Source organism: Capricornis sumatraensis, chromosome 19 (genome assembly GCF_032405125.1).
Source record: "Capricornis sumatraensis isolate serow.1 chromosome 19, serow.2, whole genome shotgun sequence".
Lineage (NCBI taxonomy): Eukaryota > Metazoa > Chordata > Mammalia > Artiodactyla > Bovidae > Capricornis > Capricornis sumatraensis.
The window spans coordinates 13,012,210-13,032,563 of NC_091087.1; the positions used below are offsets into that span (position 1 = coordinate 13,012,210).

Consider the following 20,354-nt stretch of genomic DNA (forward strand, 5'->3'; position numbering starts at 1 on the left):
AGCTAGATAATTCTCTAATAAATATTGGTTATTATTTATTTGTACAGAATGAGTATATGTATCTATGTGAGAGTTGGACTATAAAGAAATCTGAGGGCCAAAGAATTGATGCTTTTGAACCGTAGGGTTGGAGGAGACTCTTGAGAGTCTCTTGGATTGCATGGAGATCCAACCAGTCCATTCTAAAGGAGATCATCGCTGAGCGTTCATTGGAAGGACTGATGTTGAAGCTGGAACTCCAATACTTTGACCACCTGATGCAAAGCACTGACTCATTTGAAAAGACTCTGATGCTGGGAAAGATTGAGGGTGGGAGAAAGGGATGACAGAGGATAAGATGGTTGGGTGGCATCACCAACTCGATCGACATGAGTCTGAGTAAGCTCCGGGAGTTGGTGATGGACAGGGAGGCCTGGAGTGCTGCAGTCCATGGGGTCACAAAGAGTACGACACAACTGAACGACTGAACTGAGCTGATAGAACAAGTGGCTTATTTTGTTAACAAATCCTTTGAACCTGAGACAAAAGTGAAAGCTTTTGGCAAAACAATGGAGGACTATAAAGTTATATCTGGATTTTCAACTATGAGAGGGTGGCACCTCTAACCTCCACGTTAGGTCAACTGTATGGATATTCATTGTACTGTGCTTCCAACTTTTTCGTTGGTCAGAAATTTTTCAAAAATAAAAGGTTGGGTAAAATGACAGAGACTTCTGGCTTATAGATGAAGGTGTAAAATTAGCTCTCTCTAATTTACTTCCTGAAAATCATGCCAAATAATAAAAAGAACAAGAAAAGGTGATGCAAATTCCTCCCTTGACAAAATTAGGAGGCAGGTAGAAAGAAAGGGAAATACAAGATATGGATATTTCTTATCTTCCTTAGTCAAGAGATAAAGTCGATATACTAAAAACAAAGGCGTAAATGCATTTTTAAAAGATACAGTATTTAGTATTATGGAGGTAATCATCGAAAGAACTAAAACAAATGCAGGATGTAGGGAAGGAGGCTTTTACTCTATATTTTAAATCTTTATACCATCAGGCTGTTTATATCAGTAGCATATGTAGTAGTAGTAACAATACTAACAATCACATGCTAAGTCACTTCAGCTGTGTCCCACTCTGTGAACCCCCCCCCCCCGCCCCCGCCATGGACTGTAGCCCTCCAGGCTCCTCTGTCCATGGGATTTTCCAGACAGGCAGGAATATTGAAGTGGATTGCCATTTCCTTCTCCAGGGGATCTTCCTGACCCAGATATCAAACCCACGCCTCTTATGTCTCCTGCACTGGCAGGTGGGCTCTTTACCATTAGTGCCAACTGGGAAGCCCAATACTCCCAATTCCATGGACTATCCAGAAGGATTCTGTGACCAAGATGCTGCAAGGAAAAAAAACGTATCTTTCATCATCTTTACTACCCTGAAGTAAGATATTTAAAACATAAATGTAAATGTTAAGATACTTTAAAATACTATTGGGTTTAGCAGAACCACAGGTCTACCTACATGAGCACCATGATCATAATACCAAAAAATAATAAATTAATACATTAAAATATTCCCTATTATTTAAAATAACTTAAAATTATGTTCATTCTTGTCTTTTTTTTAAAAAAAAAATTTGAATAAACAGACTCACAGTTCCACAAGGTTTGGAAGCTTCTGAGCAAGGTTTTCTGGCTGAAAATTAAAAACTCAGAATTAAATTTTATTTTTGAAAACTGTATAAACATTTCTAAACAGCTTAAATACAAAGTACTACCTTCTGAAGGGCTGTAAATTTTGACAAAATGTGAAAATAATACATCAGCAGGTCTGGGTTTATGCTTACATAGATCAAACTACAATTTAAATGTATACATATGAACACTTAAAATCCATATCCCTTGGAGAAACCAGATCTCATATTCCATGGTCACAGAAGAAATAAAAATGTTTTAACAGACACAGAGGGAATAGCACCATATGACGCTAGGGCCAGCGGGGGGAGGGATGCAGCTACAAAGCCAAGGAACACCATGGGCAAAGCACCCTGACCTGCCCCTGGGAGTTCAGAGAAAGGAACAGACGCTTCCTCAAAGCCACAAACAGGAACTAACCCAACCAACACCGTGGTTTTGAGCTTCTGCCCTCCACAACTGTGAGACAGTAAATTTCTGCTATTTTAAGCCACCTAGCCTATGTGATTCGTTACAGTAGCCCTAAATATAATAATACCAACCCCTCGTCAAACCAAAATCCCAAACTACTTCTGACATCGCAGAAGGCCAGACACCAAGATATAACTAAATTCAGAATAAACAGAGTAAGCTGGAGCTCAGGTGGCCTAAGGGAGGTCACATTTGGACCAGGTTCTAAGCCCTGAGTAGGAGCGTGATGTGACAGGGACAGGAAGCAGGCCACAGGAAGGAGGGGAAGGGAGTTGGGGCTAAGCCCTGGGTAGAAGGAAAAGCCTCCTGTAAGTAACTGAAAGTCAGCCTGCGTCTGTCTGTCTGTCTGTCTGTCTGTCTCTCTCTCACACACACACACACACACAGAGACAGGAGTTGTTAAGACTGAAAGAGCACACTGAGTCAGGAGTAACATTTTTGTTTTATTCTACACTAAAACATACTGTAGAATTAAGCTAGATATCAATAACAAAGAATCAGGAATGGTTTTGTAAAAGAAATTATGACTAACTTGAGGCTTGAAAGACATAACTATCAGGTTGCCATGGAGTTGGGAGGAGGAGTGTTCTGGTTAGCTTTCTAGGCACATGAATCAACATGTGAAAAGACAAAAGAGAGACAGGTGTGTTTAAGAAATCACAAACACAATTTGTTCTACTGTAACTGCCCGGCAGCACTCATGACAAAATCTTACATTTCAAAAGCACTTATAAAAATAATTGTCTCAATAGAAAAATAAAAGTTCAGGGGAGTGTAAATGTTTAGATTTATAACAAGTAAGTTTACTTACAGGAGCTTGGAAACAGTGATTATCATTAGGAAACGGAGAGTGCTGTTATTCTCCATCTACTTTTGTATCATCTGAATCGTTAATAATGAGCATGTCTTTTAAAATTAAAAAAATTAAAATGTAAAATGTACTATATAAATTGTTACACAATTGAGGAATCAATCACATTATATGTAACTTAGGTCCTAAACACTCAGTAAGAGAAATGCCATTAGTTTGGTATTTCTGGTATATCTGGGCCACAGAGAATAAAGGTATATAATTTTGAAGAGAGTACCAAGGAACAGTTCACTAGGGTCTTATATTTTATATGGAGGAAAAACTGTTTTTTTAAAATCTTGAACACAATGGTTTATTTTAATCAAGGAGACAAAGTTATTATTTTCATATTGGCATACTGATGTATTTACTTAGCAACAGTATCCCAAGCTACTTACATATATAATAGCCCTCACACTTCCAAAATAACCAAATAGCACTGAATCTGAATACTGTTTTGAAGTCAGTGAAACATTTATTAAATTTCCACTTTTGATAAAACCACTTTTAGTTTTCAAATGCCGAACTGTGATTCCTTTTCCCCTATGTTTTGACATCAATATCTGCAATGAAGTCCTTCACGCCAAGTCTTTCCTTGAGCGCTGAGGAAAGTGCTTTTCTTGGATCTAAGTTTCCAAAATGTTTCTTTTAGTACTGGTATCTCCCCCAGTAAGAGGAATATATACTTCCACCTGTGGGGATACTTACAAGACATCCCAGGCAAACTAAAGCACTGAGAGGGTGGGAGAGAGAGGTAAGAAGCTATCTGGCTGTTCCTCTTAAAAAGGAAAGGCTTGTCAGGAAAAGAAGTGCTATTAGACCTCAACTAGATTGATCTGCTATAATATCAATACCATATCTGGCTAATTACAGGACCCATGGTCATTCTTTACAGATGCCTTCTTGGCTCTTACCAGACCATATTGCAATTTTTCCATGACCAGCTAGTTACCTCTGGGAGATACTTACCTACACACACAATTAAGCACTGTATAATGTTTCTGCTGCCATTACTGCATCACTATATTTTTACCAGTAAGTACATTGTGTTTTAATTTAAAAATAAGCACACCAACCTTGAGAAAAGTGGCAGCTCATTAGGAAGCTGGGTTCGAAAAAAAAAAGCAAAAAGCCTGGTAAAGAATCAGCCTGCTGCATAGGCTGTGGCTGACATCTACTGGTGTTCTAAAATATCATTCTCTGCTTCCTAGTGGTACATTTTAGCAATGAAACTAAATAATATCAGAAACACTGTATATTTTAATTTTCCTATTTCCATAGTTTATGAAAAGTAGGTAAGAGACTGGATCACTATATATTAACATCAACATTGTTGTTACTCTGTGAGTAACTAAGGAGCTTCCCAGGTGACTCGGATGGTAAAGAATCCGCCTGCAATGCTGGAGATCCAGGTTTGATTCCTGGGTCAGAAAAATCACCTGGAGAAGGGAACGGCAACCCACTCCAGTGGGAAATCTTGCCTGGGAATCCCATGGACAGAGGAGCCTGGCGGGCCCCAGTCCATGGGTCATGAAGAGTTGGACACAGCTAAGCGACTAACACACAGAGCAACTAAGGTCTAATGCTGGATTACAGACGCCACACAAATAGGACTCAGGCTACTAAGTTTTAAATGTTTTCAAATTTTAAAATCCTGATAGATTAAGAGTAATAATCTTAAAGTGCCTTGCAAAACTATTATTACTATTATTTCCTTCTTTTTCACAAATTTGACATACAAAAGTTTTAATAGATAAACAATCTGTACCCAAATTCCTTGAGTATGAATACTTCCTTCTAAACTAATTGAAAATTGTTTTATAAATCAATCCGAAATTCTCGTCATTAAATCTCATATTATCACTTAATAATTTTTTCTTTACAAATAATGTAAAAGTAAACTTCAGTAAACACAGTGTAAAATTCACTTCAAATCTTGAATCAATGATGCTTTACCATGTACTTTTATGGAAAACTTACAACCTCCTTAATGGTAATATTTTAAAATTGTATATCTTGGAACAAATACTTCAAATATGTGGCAAACACACGTTCAATTGCATTCTCTTATAGTCACTGTGTACCACTTACTTTCCTTTCTCCTTCTGGGCAACAGGCAGGATTGCACTTAAGCTCAACATGGTTAAGTAACTTGCTTTGGTCAATGGAATTATGTCCAAGTAGAGACTTTAAGAGAGTTTGCACATGAGAGGTCCACAGTGACCTTTACCAGCTTTCATCCCTGAGTAAAGATACTATGAACCAAAGTCCCCAAGAGATCTGCGAGAGTAGTGCAGTATGAAAAAAAAAAAAAAATCATTGAATCACTAGGATTCAGGGTTCAGCAAAATATGCTCCATCCTACCTCTAACAACACATTTCAAAGAAGTCCTGAATTAAATGCATAGTTTTTATAGCAGTTATAAAAAGTAGAATAAAGTCAGACCTCTACTTCAAACCATATACCAAAGTTAACTAAAAATGGAGCTGCTGCAGCTGCTGCTAAGTCGCTTCAGTCGTGTCCGACTCTGTGCGACCCCACAGACGGCAGCCCGCCAGGCTCCCTGGGATTCTCCAGGCAAGAACACTGGAGTGGGTTGCCATTTCCTTCTCCAATGCATGAAAGAGAAAAGTGAAAGTGAAGATGCTCAGTCGTGCCTGACTCTTAGTGACCCCATGGACTGCAGCCTACCAGGCTCTTCCGTCCATGGGATTTTCCAGGCAAGAGTACTGGAGTGGGGTGCCATTGCCTTCTCCCAAAAATGGATCTATCAATGACTTATATCTAAGTGCTAAAACAATAAAATTCATGGAAGAACCATGAGTAAATCTTCATTATCATGGGCCAAAGGCAGGAGCACCAACAGAAAAAACAGATCAGCCAGACTTCATCAAAATTAAAAATTTTCTGCATAAGAGAACATTACAAGAAACTGAAAGGCAATATATAAAATGGGAGAAAATATCTGCAAATCATATACCTGGTAAGTGTCTAGAACATTAACAACTCAACCACACACACACACACAAAAATCCCTTGAAAAATGGGCAAAGGATTTGAGAAGACATTCTTTAAAGAAGACATGCAACCTGCCAATAAACACGTGAAGACACCCAACTTCATTAGCATTAAAGTGAAGTTGCTCAGTCATGTCCAACTCTTTGGGACCCCATAGACTGCAGCCTACCAGGCTCCTCCATCCATGGGATTCTCCAGGCAAGAGTACTGGAGTGGATTGCCATTTCCTTTTCTAGGGGATCTTCCCAACCCAGGGATCAGACCAGGGTCTCCCACATTGCAGGCAGACGCTTTACCATCTGAGCCACCAGCATCTCATCAGGGAAATGCAAATCAAAACCACAATGAGGTACTACTTCAAAATCACCAGGATGCCCATAATTTGTTACAAATGTAAACTTAACAACTATTGATGAGGAACTGAGAAACAGGAACCTTGTACACTGCTGGCAGTAATGTAAAATGGTTCAGCCACTATAGAAAAGTTTGGCTGTTCCTCTTAAAGTTAAACATAGAATTGCCATAAGATTTCATATTTCTACTCCTATATATACCCAAAATAATTACAAGCAGGTACTTGAACATTTACATGTATACCCATGTTCACAGAAGCAGTGTTCATAACAGCTATAAGGTGGGAACAGCCCAAATGTCCATCAATGGACGAACAGATAAACAAACTGTGGTATACACACACTGTGGCTGCTACTGCTAAGTCGTTTCAGTCGTGTCCGACTCTGCGCGACCCCATAGACGGCAGCCCACCAGGCTCCCCCGTCCCTGGGATGCTCCAGGCATGAACACTGGAGTGGGTCGCCATTTCCTTCTCCAATGCATGAAAGTGAAAAGTGAAAGTGAAGTTGCTCAGTCGTGTCCGACTCTTAGCAACCCCATGGACTGCAGCCCACCAGGCTCCTCCGTCCATGGGATTTTCCAGGCAAGAGTACTGGAGTGGGGTGCCATTGCCTTCTCCACACACTGTGGAATCTTTATTAAATTATAAGGAATGAAGGAATGATACACGCTACCATCTGGATGAAACTTGAGAACATTTTTCTAAGTGAAAAGAAGTCAGACACAAAGGTGATACGCTGAATGATCCCAATATATGAAATATCCAAAACAGGTAAATCCAGAGAGAGAGAACACAGACTGGCAGCTCCAGGCCTGGGGTGTAGGGGGAGTAGCAAGAGACTGCTTAATAGGTAAGGGGCTTTGCTTTTGAGTGATGGTATGTCTGGAACTAAACAAAGGTGGTGTTGTGCAACACTGTGTATATTCTGAATGGTACTGATTTTTCACTTTAAAATGGTTAATTTTTCATGAAGTGAATTTCACCTCAATAAATTATTTTTAATTTTAATAGAGTTACTTCATTCAAAAACCACCACAACATACTCAACAAGTTTTCTAGTTGGATCAATAATTTGGTATCACTTTTTCTGGGCAAGCATACAGCACGAGTTCAATACCATGGGGTTATATGAGAACAACCAAAGAAAACCTCTTAACTCCCAGGAATATTAGTTTATTCCTCCTCCAGTATTTCTCCTCCTTTTATGTATGTTATAGAGCAAGACCTCTCAACAGTAAAGTCAGAAGCCCTGGCAGGCTAACGGGAACAGAGACAAATGAGCAGCCCCACCTTTCCTCGTCCACAATAGCAGAAATGCCCATCACAGCCCTACTCACCATTTGCCCCACAATGTCCCTTAACATTTACCCTCTTATCTCTTGGCTCACTTCCATTAACTACTCCGTTTCTTCTCTTAAAATTTCTCTTGAAATAAATGTTAAGCAGACCAGAAAAGCATGAGCCTTGTCTTACACACTTGTCTTATTTCCTTGATGTTTTCTGGAGACAGAAAACCACAGCAGATTCTCAATACCTGAATCTACTATCATCAAAATCTCTGACAGTTAAGTTCATTTCTTCTGCAATAAGTAACACAACGAAATGTTATTAACTATGGTTTTCATGTGAATAGTCCTAGAAAGCCTGAGACACATATCGGGGGGAGAGGAGAGGAGGTGCTAAAGAGAGGGAGAAGGGACAATAAGAAATGCTTTTAAGAGCATTACTAGCTCACTAACCCCTCCCAACCACTCCTTACAAGGGCTGTGCAATCAGTTAGGTCGAGGACCACTAGAAGTTACCACTAACATCCTGTTTCCCAGCAAAAATGTAATGAGACTATAATGTGCAAATAATGGGCACTCTATTCATAAGCAATATAAAAAGATAATCCCAAACATACATCAGTGTTTTATGAGAAAATGCAAATTTTGATTACCCAGATACAAAAACATAACATCTTTAGAGTTTTTTTATTTTAATGGTTCTTAAAAGAAAAAAAAGAAGAAAACCATGGCAAATATTCAAATTTCTTGGAATGCATCCATCAGAACAATTAAAAATATTTTATGTCCCAAGTTCATTAAAATAAAAATTTCATTGGAAATTCATTGAATACAAGCATTACAAATTTTAAAATAAAGCCATTTCAAAAGTAAAGGAAATGGAAAGGAGGGGCAGAAACTGAGGGAAGGTAAAATTTTCAAAATGTGGACAAATTCTTTTGTTTCTAAAGTTGTCTTTGAAGTGCCTAAAAAAGAACTCTGGGATCATTTTCCTTTATAATTCTGTAGCATTAACACATAGTGGTAGTTTGATTTTCATGATAATAATGAGTTGCTACTATTGATTCTAATTTTTTTTTTTTTTTCAGTCAGACACACCACTGGTCCAACAGAACTTTCTGCAACATGGAAATATTTTCTATCTACCCACCCAATATGGTGGCCACTAGCCACATATGACCATTAAGTATTTAAAAGATTATTTATTATGACTAAGGAATTGAATTTTCAGTATTTTGTTATAATTTAAACAGTACCACATATAACTAGTAGTTATCATACTAGAAAGTAACTTTCTAGTATTACTTTCTAATACTAGTTAGTATTACACTCACTACCATTTTTTCACTTAAACTCAGCTCTTTGGACACAGAACATAAAAGTACTACTTAACTGTATGAATGATAAAATTTTTAAATTATTTTCTTAAAATGATGAAGTACTTGCTTGACATTTATAGCGGTTAAAATTATTCTCTTAAAAATATAAATAAATAAATGTTAAGTATCTGCAAAACTGCAAGTGTTTTATTGCCAAAAATGTAAAAAAAATTCCCAAACTGTTATTTTTCACTTAGCAACAAACCTTTACAGAAAAAAACATGCTCAAAATTAAAAAGTCTGTACATCTAGTACATTTACAAACCGAAATATGTACAATCGGTCTGTGTGAGTTCTGTATCCTTGGATTCAACTAACCATGCATCAAAAATAATCAGGGAAAAAATATTCCAGAAAGTTTCAAAAAGCAAAACTTGAATTGCTACACCAACAACTATTACATAACATTCACACTGTCTTCACAACTACTTATATAGGATTTACACTGTATTAGGCATTATAAATAATCTAGAGATGATGTAAAGTACACAGGAAGATGTGCATCGGTTATATGCAAATACCAAGCCATCTGATACAAGGGACTTGAGCAGCCTCTGATTTTGGTACTGGAATGAGTTCCCAGTTCCCCACAGATACCAAGGGATGTCTGTATCTGAATATTTTCCAAAAGAAAACAAACATTAAAAATTACTAAAATTCTGTAAAATATTAATATTAAAAATATTTGTTTAAAAATGAAAGCTGTAGAGATATCCTAAACAAGGGTTGAAGACTGGATCATCATTTGCCCCTACCTACTTTCTATTTTTTAATAAAACCTATTTAATGTGCATTCAATGATTTTATAAACGGAATTTTCAAAGTCAAAAATAGACACAAAAAAGAATACTAAACACTTTTTCCATAAGGCCAAATTAACCATTTAAAAATACATCTAGCCTTTACAATCCTATATGCTTATGACACAATTGCTTGCTTTAGGAAGGAACAACGTTCCAAGCTCAAAGCATACTTCAAACATCTTACATACATTTTATCTATATTCATCTATCAATCGAGAGAGAGAGAAACAGAGACTGATTTGATGGGACTAACATATAGAAACTGGTATCTCACTCTTGGTGCATAGGTGCCTAATTTTTAGTATAGTGAATGCTTGAAAATGAATTTAAACATATGGAAACATACACAAATGTGTACAAGCCTTCTGCTTGTACACGGAATCCCTCAAGTACATAAGGATAGAGTCTAGAGTGAAAGGTCTGAATTCCTGTCACATCTTTCTAAACACTCTCCTAATTCCCCAGGCCAAAACTACTACAAGTCAGGAAGAGTGAGTTAAGTCATGTTCCCCATATTTCTTTAAGAATGTACAGAATGATGCATGTTGTAAAAGTATTTCTATCAAGAACAATTAGACTCACAGTAAAACTCAAGAGGTAAACTTCAAAGAGGTAACTAGGAAAATTCACTTCATGTGGAACACGTCATTGTTCCACAGTGGATAAATGTAGCTAAACTTTTACATGGTGCTAGGCTAGAAACAGGCCACCAACAAATACCTGCAGAATTAGAAAAGCAGCACTGACTGCACTACAAATCAGAAGACCCGCGTCTTGCTCTAACTGGCCACAAAAATGACTTGAGATTCATCTAGTAACCTCTTCTAAGCTTACTTACCTCAAAAACTGACTAAACTATCTACAAAGCTCCATCTAGCTTTAAAATTCTGTGATTCAACAGAATAAATTATAGGTAAACATTAATTTTCCAAGCTATTTCAAATAGTTTGTTTACTATCTGACAAGGATCTACTGACAACCAACCAGTAACACTGAGAGGAAAAAATACTTAAATCCGAAGATTCAAAAGGAAAAACAGCTTAGATTTCAGGAGATGGGAATACCAGACCACCTGACCTACATTCTGGGAAATCTGTATACTAGTCACAAAGCAACAGTTAGAACTGGACATGGAACAACAGACTGATTCCAAATAGGAAAAGGAGTACGTCAAGGCTGTATATTGTCACCCTGCTTATTTAACTTATATCAGAGTACATCATGAGAAACGCCGGGCTGGATGAAGCACAAGTTGGAATCAAGATTTCAAGGAGAAATATCAATAACCTCAGATATGCAGATGACACCACACTTAACGGCAGAAAGTGAAGAGAAACTAAAAAGCCTCTTGATGAAAGTGAAAGAGGAGAGTGAAAAAGTTGGCTTAAAGCTCAACATTCAGAAAACGAAGATCATGGCATCTGGTCCCACCACTTCATGGGAAATAGATGGGGAAAAAATGGAAATAGTGACAGACTTTATTTTGGGGGGCTCCAAAATCACTGCAGATGGTGACTGCAGCCATGAAATTAAAAGACGTTTGCTCCTTGGAAGAAAAGCTATAACCAAAGTAGACAGCATATTAAAAAGCAGAGACACTGCTTTACCAACAAATGTCCAACTAGTCAAAGCTATGGTTTTTCCAGTAGTCATGTATGGATGTGAGAGTTGGATTATAAAGAAAGCTGAGTGCAGAAAAACTGATGCTTTTGAACTGTGGCGTTGGAGAAGACTCTTGAGAGTCCCTTGGACTGCAAGGAGATCCAACCTGTCCATCCTAAAGGAAATCAGTCCTGAACATTCATTGGAAAGACTGATGCTGAAGCGAAACTCCAGTACTTTGGCCACCTGATGCAAAGAACCAACTCATCTGAAAAGCCCCTGATGCTGGGAAAGTTTGAAGGTGGGAGGAGAAGGGGATGACAGAGGATGAGATGGTTGGATGGCATCACCACCTTGATGGACATGAATTTGAGCAAGCTCCGTGAGTTGGTGATGAACAGGGAAGCCTGGTGTGCTGCAGTCCACGGGGTCACAAAGAGTTGGACACAACTGAATGACTCAACTGATAACAAAACTCAAACTTTTCAGGTGCAGGTGTGTTAACCGAGATAGTTACTGGTACATTTGTAATAAATGTTTTGCAGGACTATAGCATATATTATAAATAAGCATTAAAACACAGACAGAGCTGTTTCCATGCATTCAGGTTTAGAAATAACTAAGATGTTTCTGTTGGAGAAGGCAATCGCAACCCACTCCAATACCCTTGCCTGGAAAATCCCATGGACAGAGGACCCTGGTAGGCTGCAGTCCATGGGGTCGCTAAGAGTCAGACACGACTGAGCGACTTCACTTTGACTTTTCACTTTCATGCATTGGAGAAGGAAATGGCAACCCACTCCAGTATTCTTGCCTAGAGAATCCCAGGGATGGGGGAGCCCGGTGGGCTGCCGTCTGTGGGGTCGCACAGAGTCGGACACGACTGAAGCAACTTAGCAAGATGTTTCTGTACAGTGCTAACTCGAGAACAGAGTGTTCATGGCGATTATGGAGGCTGTGGAAGATGCAAGGGTCTGACAAATTAGAGGGAAACAGAAGTCCTTTGCTGGAATTCAAAATGACACCATCAAACAAAAAGAAAACCATTCCCTCTCCCTACTTCTTCTGGCACATTTGATTGCATGGTGCTCATTTTTACCATCTCTTTAATTTGCTGATTTTCCCTTCAAGGTGTTCTGATGATCATTTGATCTAGATACTACTCTTACCAAATTCAAAACAGGTAGAGCATATAGCTGGATGACTTCTCAGTCTTCAACACTTTTCACCCTCAACCCAGCCACCAGCTTCAAGGAGCATAAACGCAAGCATCACCATCACTGTAAATCAAAATGTTTAGACTCACTGATTAATAATCTGAGAGCTGGGAAAGATCTTAGTAGCACTAAATTCCAACAAACTCATTTTCATGTTTAATTCTCAAAATCATAAATATCTACTGAAATGAATATAAACCAAACTCAGTAGGACCTTTCCCTTTTACTATAAACACTTAAGTGTAAGGCTCTGTTTATCAGAGCTCCTATCCCAACTCTTGTGGCCTCCCTCTTCCACAGCTATCATCTCTATTAAGTTTGATGTATTCTTTTTTATGCCTCAGTTTACTTGTCTCTAAAGCAGGAATAACAGTGACTACCTCATACAATTATCTTGCAGATCAATTAGATTAACACATATAAATTACTTAAAATCATGCTTGGCACTTAATAACACCTCAAACGATGGTAGCTGCTATCAGATTTTAACCCAGCCCATATGGACAAACACTTAGGCTTTCATAATTTTTCATCATATACAATGTTGTGAGGAGTATCCCTGTTCATTTGGCTGTTTTTCTCTGTTGGGTAAACAAAATCAGAGATACGAAGGGAACATTTCATGCAAAGCTGGGCTCAATAAAGGACAGAAATGGTATGGACCTAACAGGAGTAGAAGATATTAAGAAGACGTGGCAAGAATACACAGAAGAACTGTACAAAAAAGATCTTCACGACCCAGATAAACATGATGGTGTGATCACTCATCTAGAGCCAGACATCCTGGAATGTGAAGTCAAGTGGACCTTAGGAAGCATTACTACGAACAAAGCTAGTGGAGGTGATGGAATTCCAGTTGAGCTACCTCAAATCCTGAAAGATGATGCTGTGAAAGTGCTGCACTCAGTATGTCAGCAAATTTGGAAAACTCAGCAGTGGCCACAGAACTGGAAAAGGTCAGTTTTCATTCCAATTCCAAAGAAAGGCAATGCAAAAGAATGCTCAAACTACTGCACAATTACACTCATCTCACATGCTGGTAAAGTAATGCTCAAAATTCTCCAAGCCAGGCTTCAGCAATAAGTGAACCATGAACTTCCAGATGTTCAAGCTGGTTTTAGAAAAGGCAGAGGAACCAGAGATCAAATTGCCAACATCTGTAGAATCATCGAAAAAGCAAGAGAGTTCCAGAAAAACATCTATTTCTGCTTTACTGACTATGGCAAAGCCCTTGACTGTGTGGATCACAACCAACTGTGGAAAATTCTGAAAGAGATGGGAATACCAGACCATCTGACCTGCCTCTTGAGAAACCTATATACAGGTCAAGAAGCAACAGTTAGAACTGGACATGGAACAACAGACTGGTTCCAAATAGGAAAAGAAGTATGTCAAGGCTGTATATTGTCACCCTGCTTATTATATGCAGAGTACATCATGAGAAATGCTGGAATGGATGAAGCCCAAGCTGGTATCAAGATTGCCAGGAGAAATATCAATAACCTCAGATATGCAGATGATGCCACCTTCATAGCAAAAAGTGAAGAACTAAATAGCCTCTTGATGAAAGTGAAAGAGGAGAGTGAAAAAGTTGGCTTTAAAGGTCAACATTCAGAAAGCTAAGATCATGGCATCCAGTCCCATCACTCTATGGCAAATAGATGGGGAAACGGTGGAAACAGTGACAGACTTTATTTTGGGGGGCTCCAAAATCACTGCAGATGGTGACTGTAGCCATGAAATTAAAAGACACTTACTCCTTGGCAGGAAAGTTATGACCAACCTAGACAGCATATTAAAAAGCAGAGACATCACCAACAAAGGTCCGTCTAGTCAAAGCTATGGTTTTTCCAGTAGTCATGTATGGATGTGAGAGTTGGACTATAAAAAGAGCTGAGCACTGAGAATTGATGTTTTTGAACTGTGGTGTTGGAGAAGACTCTTGAGAGTCCCCTGGACTGCAAAGAGATCCAACCTGTCCATCCTAAAGGAGTTCAGTCCTGGGTGTTCACTGGAAGGACTGATGCTGAAGCTGAAACTCCAATACTTTGGCCACGTCATGCAAAAAGCTGACTCATTTGAAAAGACCCTGATGCTGGGAAAGATTGAAGGCAGGAAGAGTAGGGGATGACAGAGGATGAGATGGTTGGATGGCATCACCAACTCAATGGACATGAGTTTGGGTGAACTCCGTGAGTTGGTGACGGACAGGGAGGCCTGGTGTGCTGCAGTCCATGGGGTCGCAAAGAGTCGGAGATGACTCAGCAACTGAACTAAACTGAAATTCTTACAAGCCAAAATGCTCGTTCAAACATACGTGCGTGTAAAATTCTGCTAGATATGGTCCAACCACAAACCACTCAACCACAAACGCTGAGTCAATTTCCACTCCCTCCAGTAGTATGTGAGAGCACCTGCTCCCCATTGTCTTCAACACACACAGCACTGAAAATCTTCAATATCAGCTATTAATCTCTCTCATTTTACTAGGTAAGGGTGATCAAGGTTTTACCGCTTCTTCTGCTGAAAGTTAAATATCGTTTTGTGTTTTGACTCTCTGTACTTTTTTATGATTTGCCTGATCATACTTGATGGAGGAAGGTCAGGAATGTTTTCTCCTGGGCCAGCAGCAAAGAAATACATCTGCATCTTACTCTGCCACCCCAGTTCAGGATTATGATGGATATACCTCTTCTTCCCTTCAAGCTCAGAAGGGTATCATTTTTAAGTTTTTTTCTGTTGCATAGATTAAGTGCTTAATCAGGATCCATCTACTCTTATTGCTCTTCAGTTCAGTTCAGTTCAGTCGCTCAGTCGTATCGGACTCTGCAACCCCATCAACCACAGCATGCCAAACGACCCTATTTCATCTAAAATTTACATGCCTGTTTTCTATCCATTTATATTTATAAATAAAATTGGCACAGGAGAGCTCCATCAGTTATTTGGGGAGGTCACTCTTCCACATCCCCAGGACAGCCTTCTACCTACTGCATTCATTAAGAGAAACTGGCAGATCATTGAATAATTTTGTTTCCAGGTTGAGTTCTTTTCCTCCATGCAAGTCACCTGCCACCTTTTATTTTAAAAGAAGGAACTAGGATCCAAAGAGATTAAGCACATAAGATCTGGGTCTATTACTTCCTAATACTAAGTTCTGTTACCAAACAATGAAAATACTCTCCTCCTGGGCCTGCAGACCTCAAATGCTTCCACTGTTGATTGCTGCTTCCATGCTATATCCTTCTCTCACTCTTACGCAGATCCCAGCTACTTGGTGGGGAGGAAAGGCAGGGACTGGGATGCAAGGGGACAAGGTAGGCTCTACCCCAGTCCCCTTCAGCCTGCACACTCATAACCTGTCATCATCTGAAACTTCTCAATGACTAATGTCTCTCTCCACGACCAGAATATCCCATCCATGCAGATGGCTTACTCAATCATGCCCAGTATAAGTTGGGATCCTTTGGACCCACTTTATTTTCCCTATTCACTCACTCCTTTCTTTCTTTGCTTCCAATTCAGCTTAGACTCCATGTCCCACCATTTTAATCACTCTTGCCCAAATCCTAAACCTCCTTAGTCCCTCTGTACATGGAAAAACTTAAGCCTGCATGAATGCGACATCCCAAATTCTTTATACCTCAGACAGCTAAGAACTTCAGGAAAAACTCCCTAAACCAGCAGATGGTTCCACCATAAGCCTAGCCATCAACTGCTTGCTGAATAATCCCAACAGTTCTACCACCTTTCTCAAAACAAACTGCCGTGACTCTTCATAACAATAACTTGAAACCTGCACTCTCCACAGATCTTCACTCCCCAAGTGGTGGTCATCAGACAAAAACTGTCTCCCCTACAGTCTGTATCTTCCTGCGCACCTTTCCTTCCTTTCTCTCGTTAAAGGAGGAAGGGATACTATTTCAAAGTCATTCCCTCCCTCCAACTGTACTCTGGGGCCCATCCTTTCCTACCTTCTTAGGAATCTTGAACTTTTAATTATTTCCTGTATCTTCAACTCCTCTCTAATGAAGATTTCCCATCAGCATTTACACAGGCTCAACTCATTCCTCTTAGAAAAGAGAAGAGGGGTAAGTAAAGAGAAAAGAAAAAAAGGAGAAAGAAAAAGTGTCCTTCTGTGTCAAGACCCTCCAGCTATGTCTGTTTTTTCAAATCAAAACCAAATTTTTAGACCCACTAACCTTGTTATCTAGTTTTTCATCTCCTTCTTACCAATTCAAACTTGCATTCCACTCTCCAGAGCTTCTAACACAGTCCCTGTCACAGTCACCATCACTTTTTGTCACTAAAGTTTTGGACAAATATTGATCCTAATCTTCTGCCATTTAATCTCAGTTAATATTTTTTTCTTCAGCTTGGGATGTCAAGAAACAAAAATTCCATAAGAATAAGAATCTGTTCCATGAGGTGTTGACTGTCAGCGCCTTGAACAGTACTGGATACACAGTAAGTACTCAATAAATACATGGTGAATGAATAAGTTTTCCTCCCAAGTTTCTGTCAAAGTCATTCTTCAGGATCAATGCAAATAGCACCTTCCTTAAAAAATCTTTTACAATCCTGATAAATAGAATCAGATGATGTGTCCTACATATGTTAGGCAATAGGCCAGGCACTGGGGATACAGAATTTAAGACAGAGTCCCTGGATAAAAGATTCTCAATCTGGAATTCATATACTTGTACTATAGTCCTTAACTATATACTTTATATTCATTTAACAACTAAGTGGATGCCTATCCTACAACAAACACAGAACCTGTATCTCCTATTCTCTTAATGTCAAACTACCACAAAGATCAGAGACTTAATAATTCTTGAATTGCACTTAAAATAATGATAGAAAAATTCTTCAAAACACTTTCTAAGATAAATGTTAGGAACCAAAATCACAATGCTTCCCAACTACTTCTTACTTGCCTATTAATTATATAACAGTATTCCTATATAAATTAACTCACATTAAAAAAGCTTTATGGTTTTTCAGATACACAAATAAATGGTAATATTGTACAATGAAATACTGCTAAAAAGTACTTTAAAATGTAAAATATGCCTATCCTTTGATCCATCAATCTTGCTTTTGAGACTTGATCCCAAATACAAGGATGTATATATACTTTTGGGCCTAGAAGTTAGCAGAGTAAGAATGAAGTGAAGAGAGAAATCTGCAGAGAAATATGTATAGTATGACTTCCTTTTGTTTTTTAAAAAGGCAAAAAATACAGAGTACATAATTACATAAACAGAAGCAAAGTAGCAGAAAGACACAGTCCAACTATTAATACTGGTTATTCCAAAGCACAGAACTGGATGAACAGAAAGAGAAACAACTACTTTTCATGTCTTCCTCTATATTGGTTGCTATAGGGCACATATCATTTTCATAGGTAATATATGAAGTTATTATTTTATCTATAAAAAAAGTTTATTCTTTCTCACTGTCCTTCCATTTTAATATGGGCATTCCCCAAGTTCTGAGCATTTGCCATACAATCATCCTACAAATATAAACCACGGTGCGATACAGAGCAACTTAAATGGAAAAAAGAAGGACAGAAGTCAGGCCTCAGTGACTCCTCTTCTCACCAAGAGGCTTCATATAAGGAGGGGAAATGGGGAATGCTGAGGACAGGACATTTAAACACAATAAAACAATGTTAATAAAAAATAACAAAACAATGTGGAAATGGAAATGACTGGCAGGTTCCCAAGCTTCCTTAAAAAATAAAAGCCAATTAATTCTTAATGTGTTTGAGATACTGTATGATTCCAATAATGTTTTTTCTTTTGGACACCACTGCAGTTGGAAGTCAAATTTCACATACTAAATGTTATTTCTATAGGAAATATACCTTATCAATAACATCAGAAAATATTCCAAAAGCCTGAACTCACTAGTTTCGAGCACACAGGGCAAGTACTGTTCCATCTGCTTTCAAAACCTATGCAGGAAGCCATTCTCAGACTATACTGGATAAATAAGCTATCTTATGCTCAGCATAGTCAGGGAATGGTATGGTTGCCACCATTCTCACATACTGATATCTGTATGGCACTTCACAGTTGAAAAAGCTCTTTGATACACATGAATCAAATGTTCCAGCTAAGAGAAACCATTAAAATAAAATACTTACACCTATCATTATAAACATATGCAACAATTTAATCTTCAACAAACAAGGTGGCAAATAATGAACTTGAAATGTATGTTTGGAAGTCATTATATCAGTTAAAATTACATAGTAGGTATTTAAATTTTTCATAAACAGAAAAATTCAGGCAAGAAATGGCCACAAAACCATAAGTTTATTGTTAGTTTTATAAGCAAAGGTCAATTACTTCTACCACAGTAGACTATGACTGACTGAGACGTAATCCGCTCACAACCTTTTCTTTGTACATTAACAGCAAACATAAGAAAATCTGGGCTATAATTCTTGACAAATTATTTCTTATACCACTTCTCCAAAGGGGGTAAAAAACACTACATAAATACGGTTTCATTTTATGGAATGATGATCTTGCAAAAAGGATTAATATGATTTTACATAGATTATTAAGGTTTGAAAAGTGAAAATTTTAATTTGAAAAAATCTAACTAGGCATGCAAAATAACATATACGTCAATGTGTGCATGTGCTAAGTTGCTACAGTTATGTCTGACTCTTTGTAATCTGATGGACTGGGAGTTTCTCTGTCCGTGGGATTCTTGAGGCAATACTTGAGTGGGTTGCCATGCCCTCCTCCAGGGGATCTTCCTGACCCAGGGATCGAACCTACATGACGTATGTCTCCTGCATTGGCAAGTGGTTTCTTTACCACTAGTGCCACTTGGGAAGCCCCATACACCAATATGCCAAAGACTAAAAATGAAAGATATATTTACATTTACTTTCAAACACAGCAAAAATAAGCAAAATTTATAATGCTTTCTACACACTGTAGGTATTTTACACAGATTAAATAAAACTTTTCCAGAAAAACACTCCATATACATGAAGGTAAGGTATATTTTCAGATATTCAGATACTTTCAGAGAAGGAAATGAAGAATGGGCCCATTCACAAAGAAACAACAAGACTTCATAAATCATCTAATATAAATAAGAACTAGAATTCAACGTGAAAAACTTAAATGAGGTTCAATGATAATCAGAAAGTCCACATAAAGCAAATTCATTTAAAACAGAGACCAAATATCATGGTAAACAGTGGGAATAAAGAGTTTGACAGAGACATTCTCTTGAAAAATATTTTAGTTTTTTTAACATCATAAAACTTTAATATCATAAAATGTTGGCTTTTGTGGAAAAAATTTCCCCAATAAATTGGATGATAGCTCAAAGTCATTTGATTTTCACAGTGCAATCATGGAGATTTTTTGGTTTTGGAGTTTTTAAAAATACTCAAAACACATCAAGCCTCCTAATGCTAGTTTTAGTATTTTAATCTTTGAATTATTATCTTTTTAAATACCTCTAAATCAAAGTCATCCTTGTTGGCCTTTCCCTTCCTTACTTTTTAACTGGTCTATCGGATACTGTAACATCCATAAATCATTTAGGAATCTTAACACGCAAAGAAAGCACAGGCCCAGAAAGACGCACAGGCCCAGAAAGACGCACAGACTAAGTGAAGAGGGGTTTCTGAATGGGGACTAATTTTTTTT

The 20,354-nt window shown here is 38.1% G+C and overlaps 1 protein-coding gene across 3 annotated transcripts in view; it reads right to left on the bottom strand.

The window, feature by feature from the left end:
• LRRC28 (leucine rich repeat containing 28) overlaps positions 1-20,354 on the bottom strand; it is a 200,994-nt gene that overhangs the window by 176,080 nt on the left and 4,560 nt on the right. For all 3 annotated transcript variants that reach the window (XM_068991153.1, XM_068991151.1, XM_068991152.1), the window contains exon 3: positions 1,642-1,682. In XM_068991153.1, the coding sequence (XP_068847254.1) occupies positions 1,642-1,682 (41 nt within the window). The remainder of the gene's footprint in view (positions 1-1,641; positions 1,683-20,354) is intronic.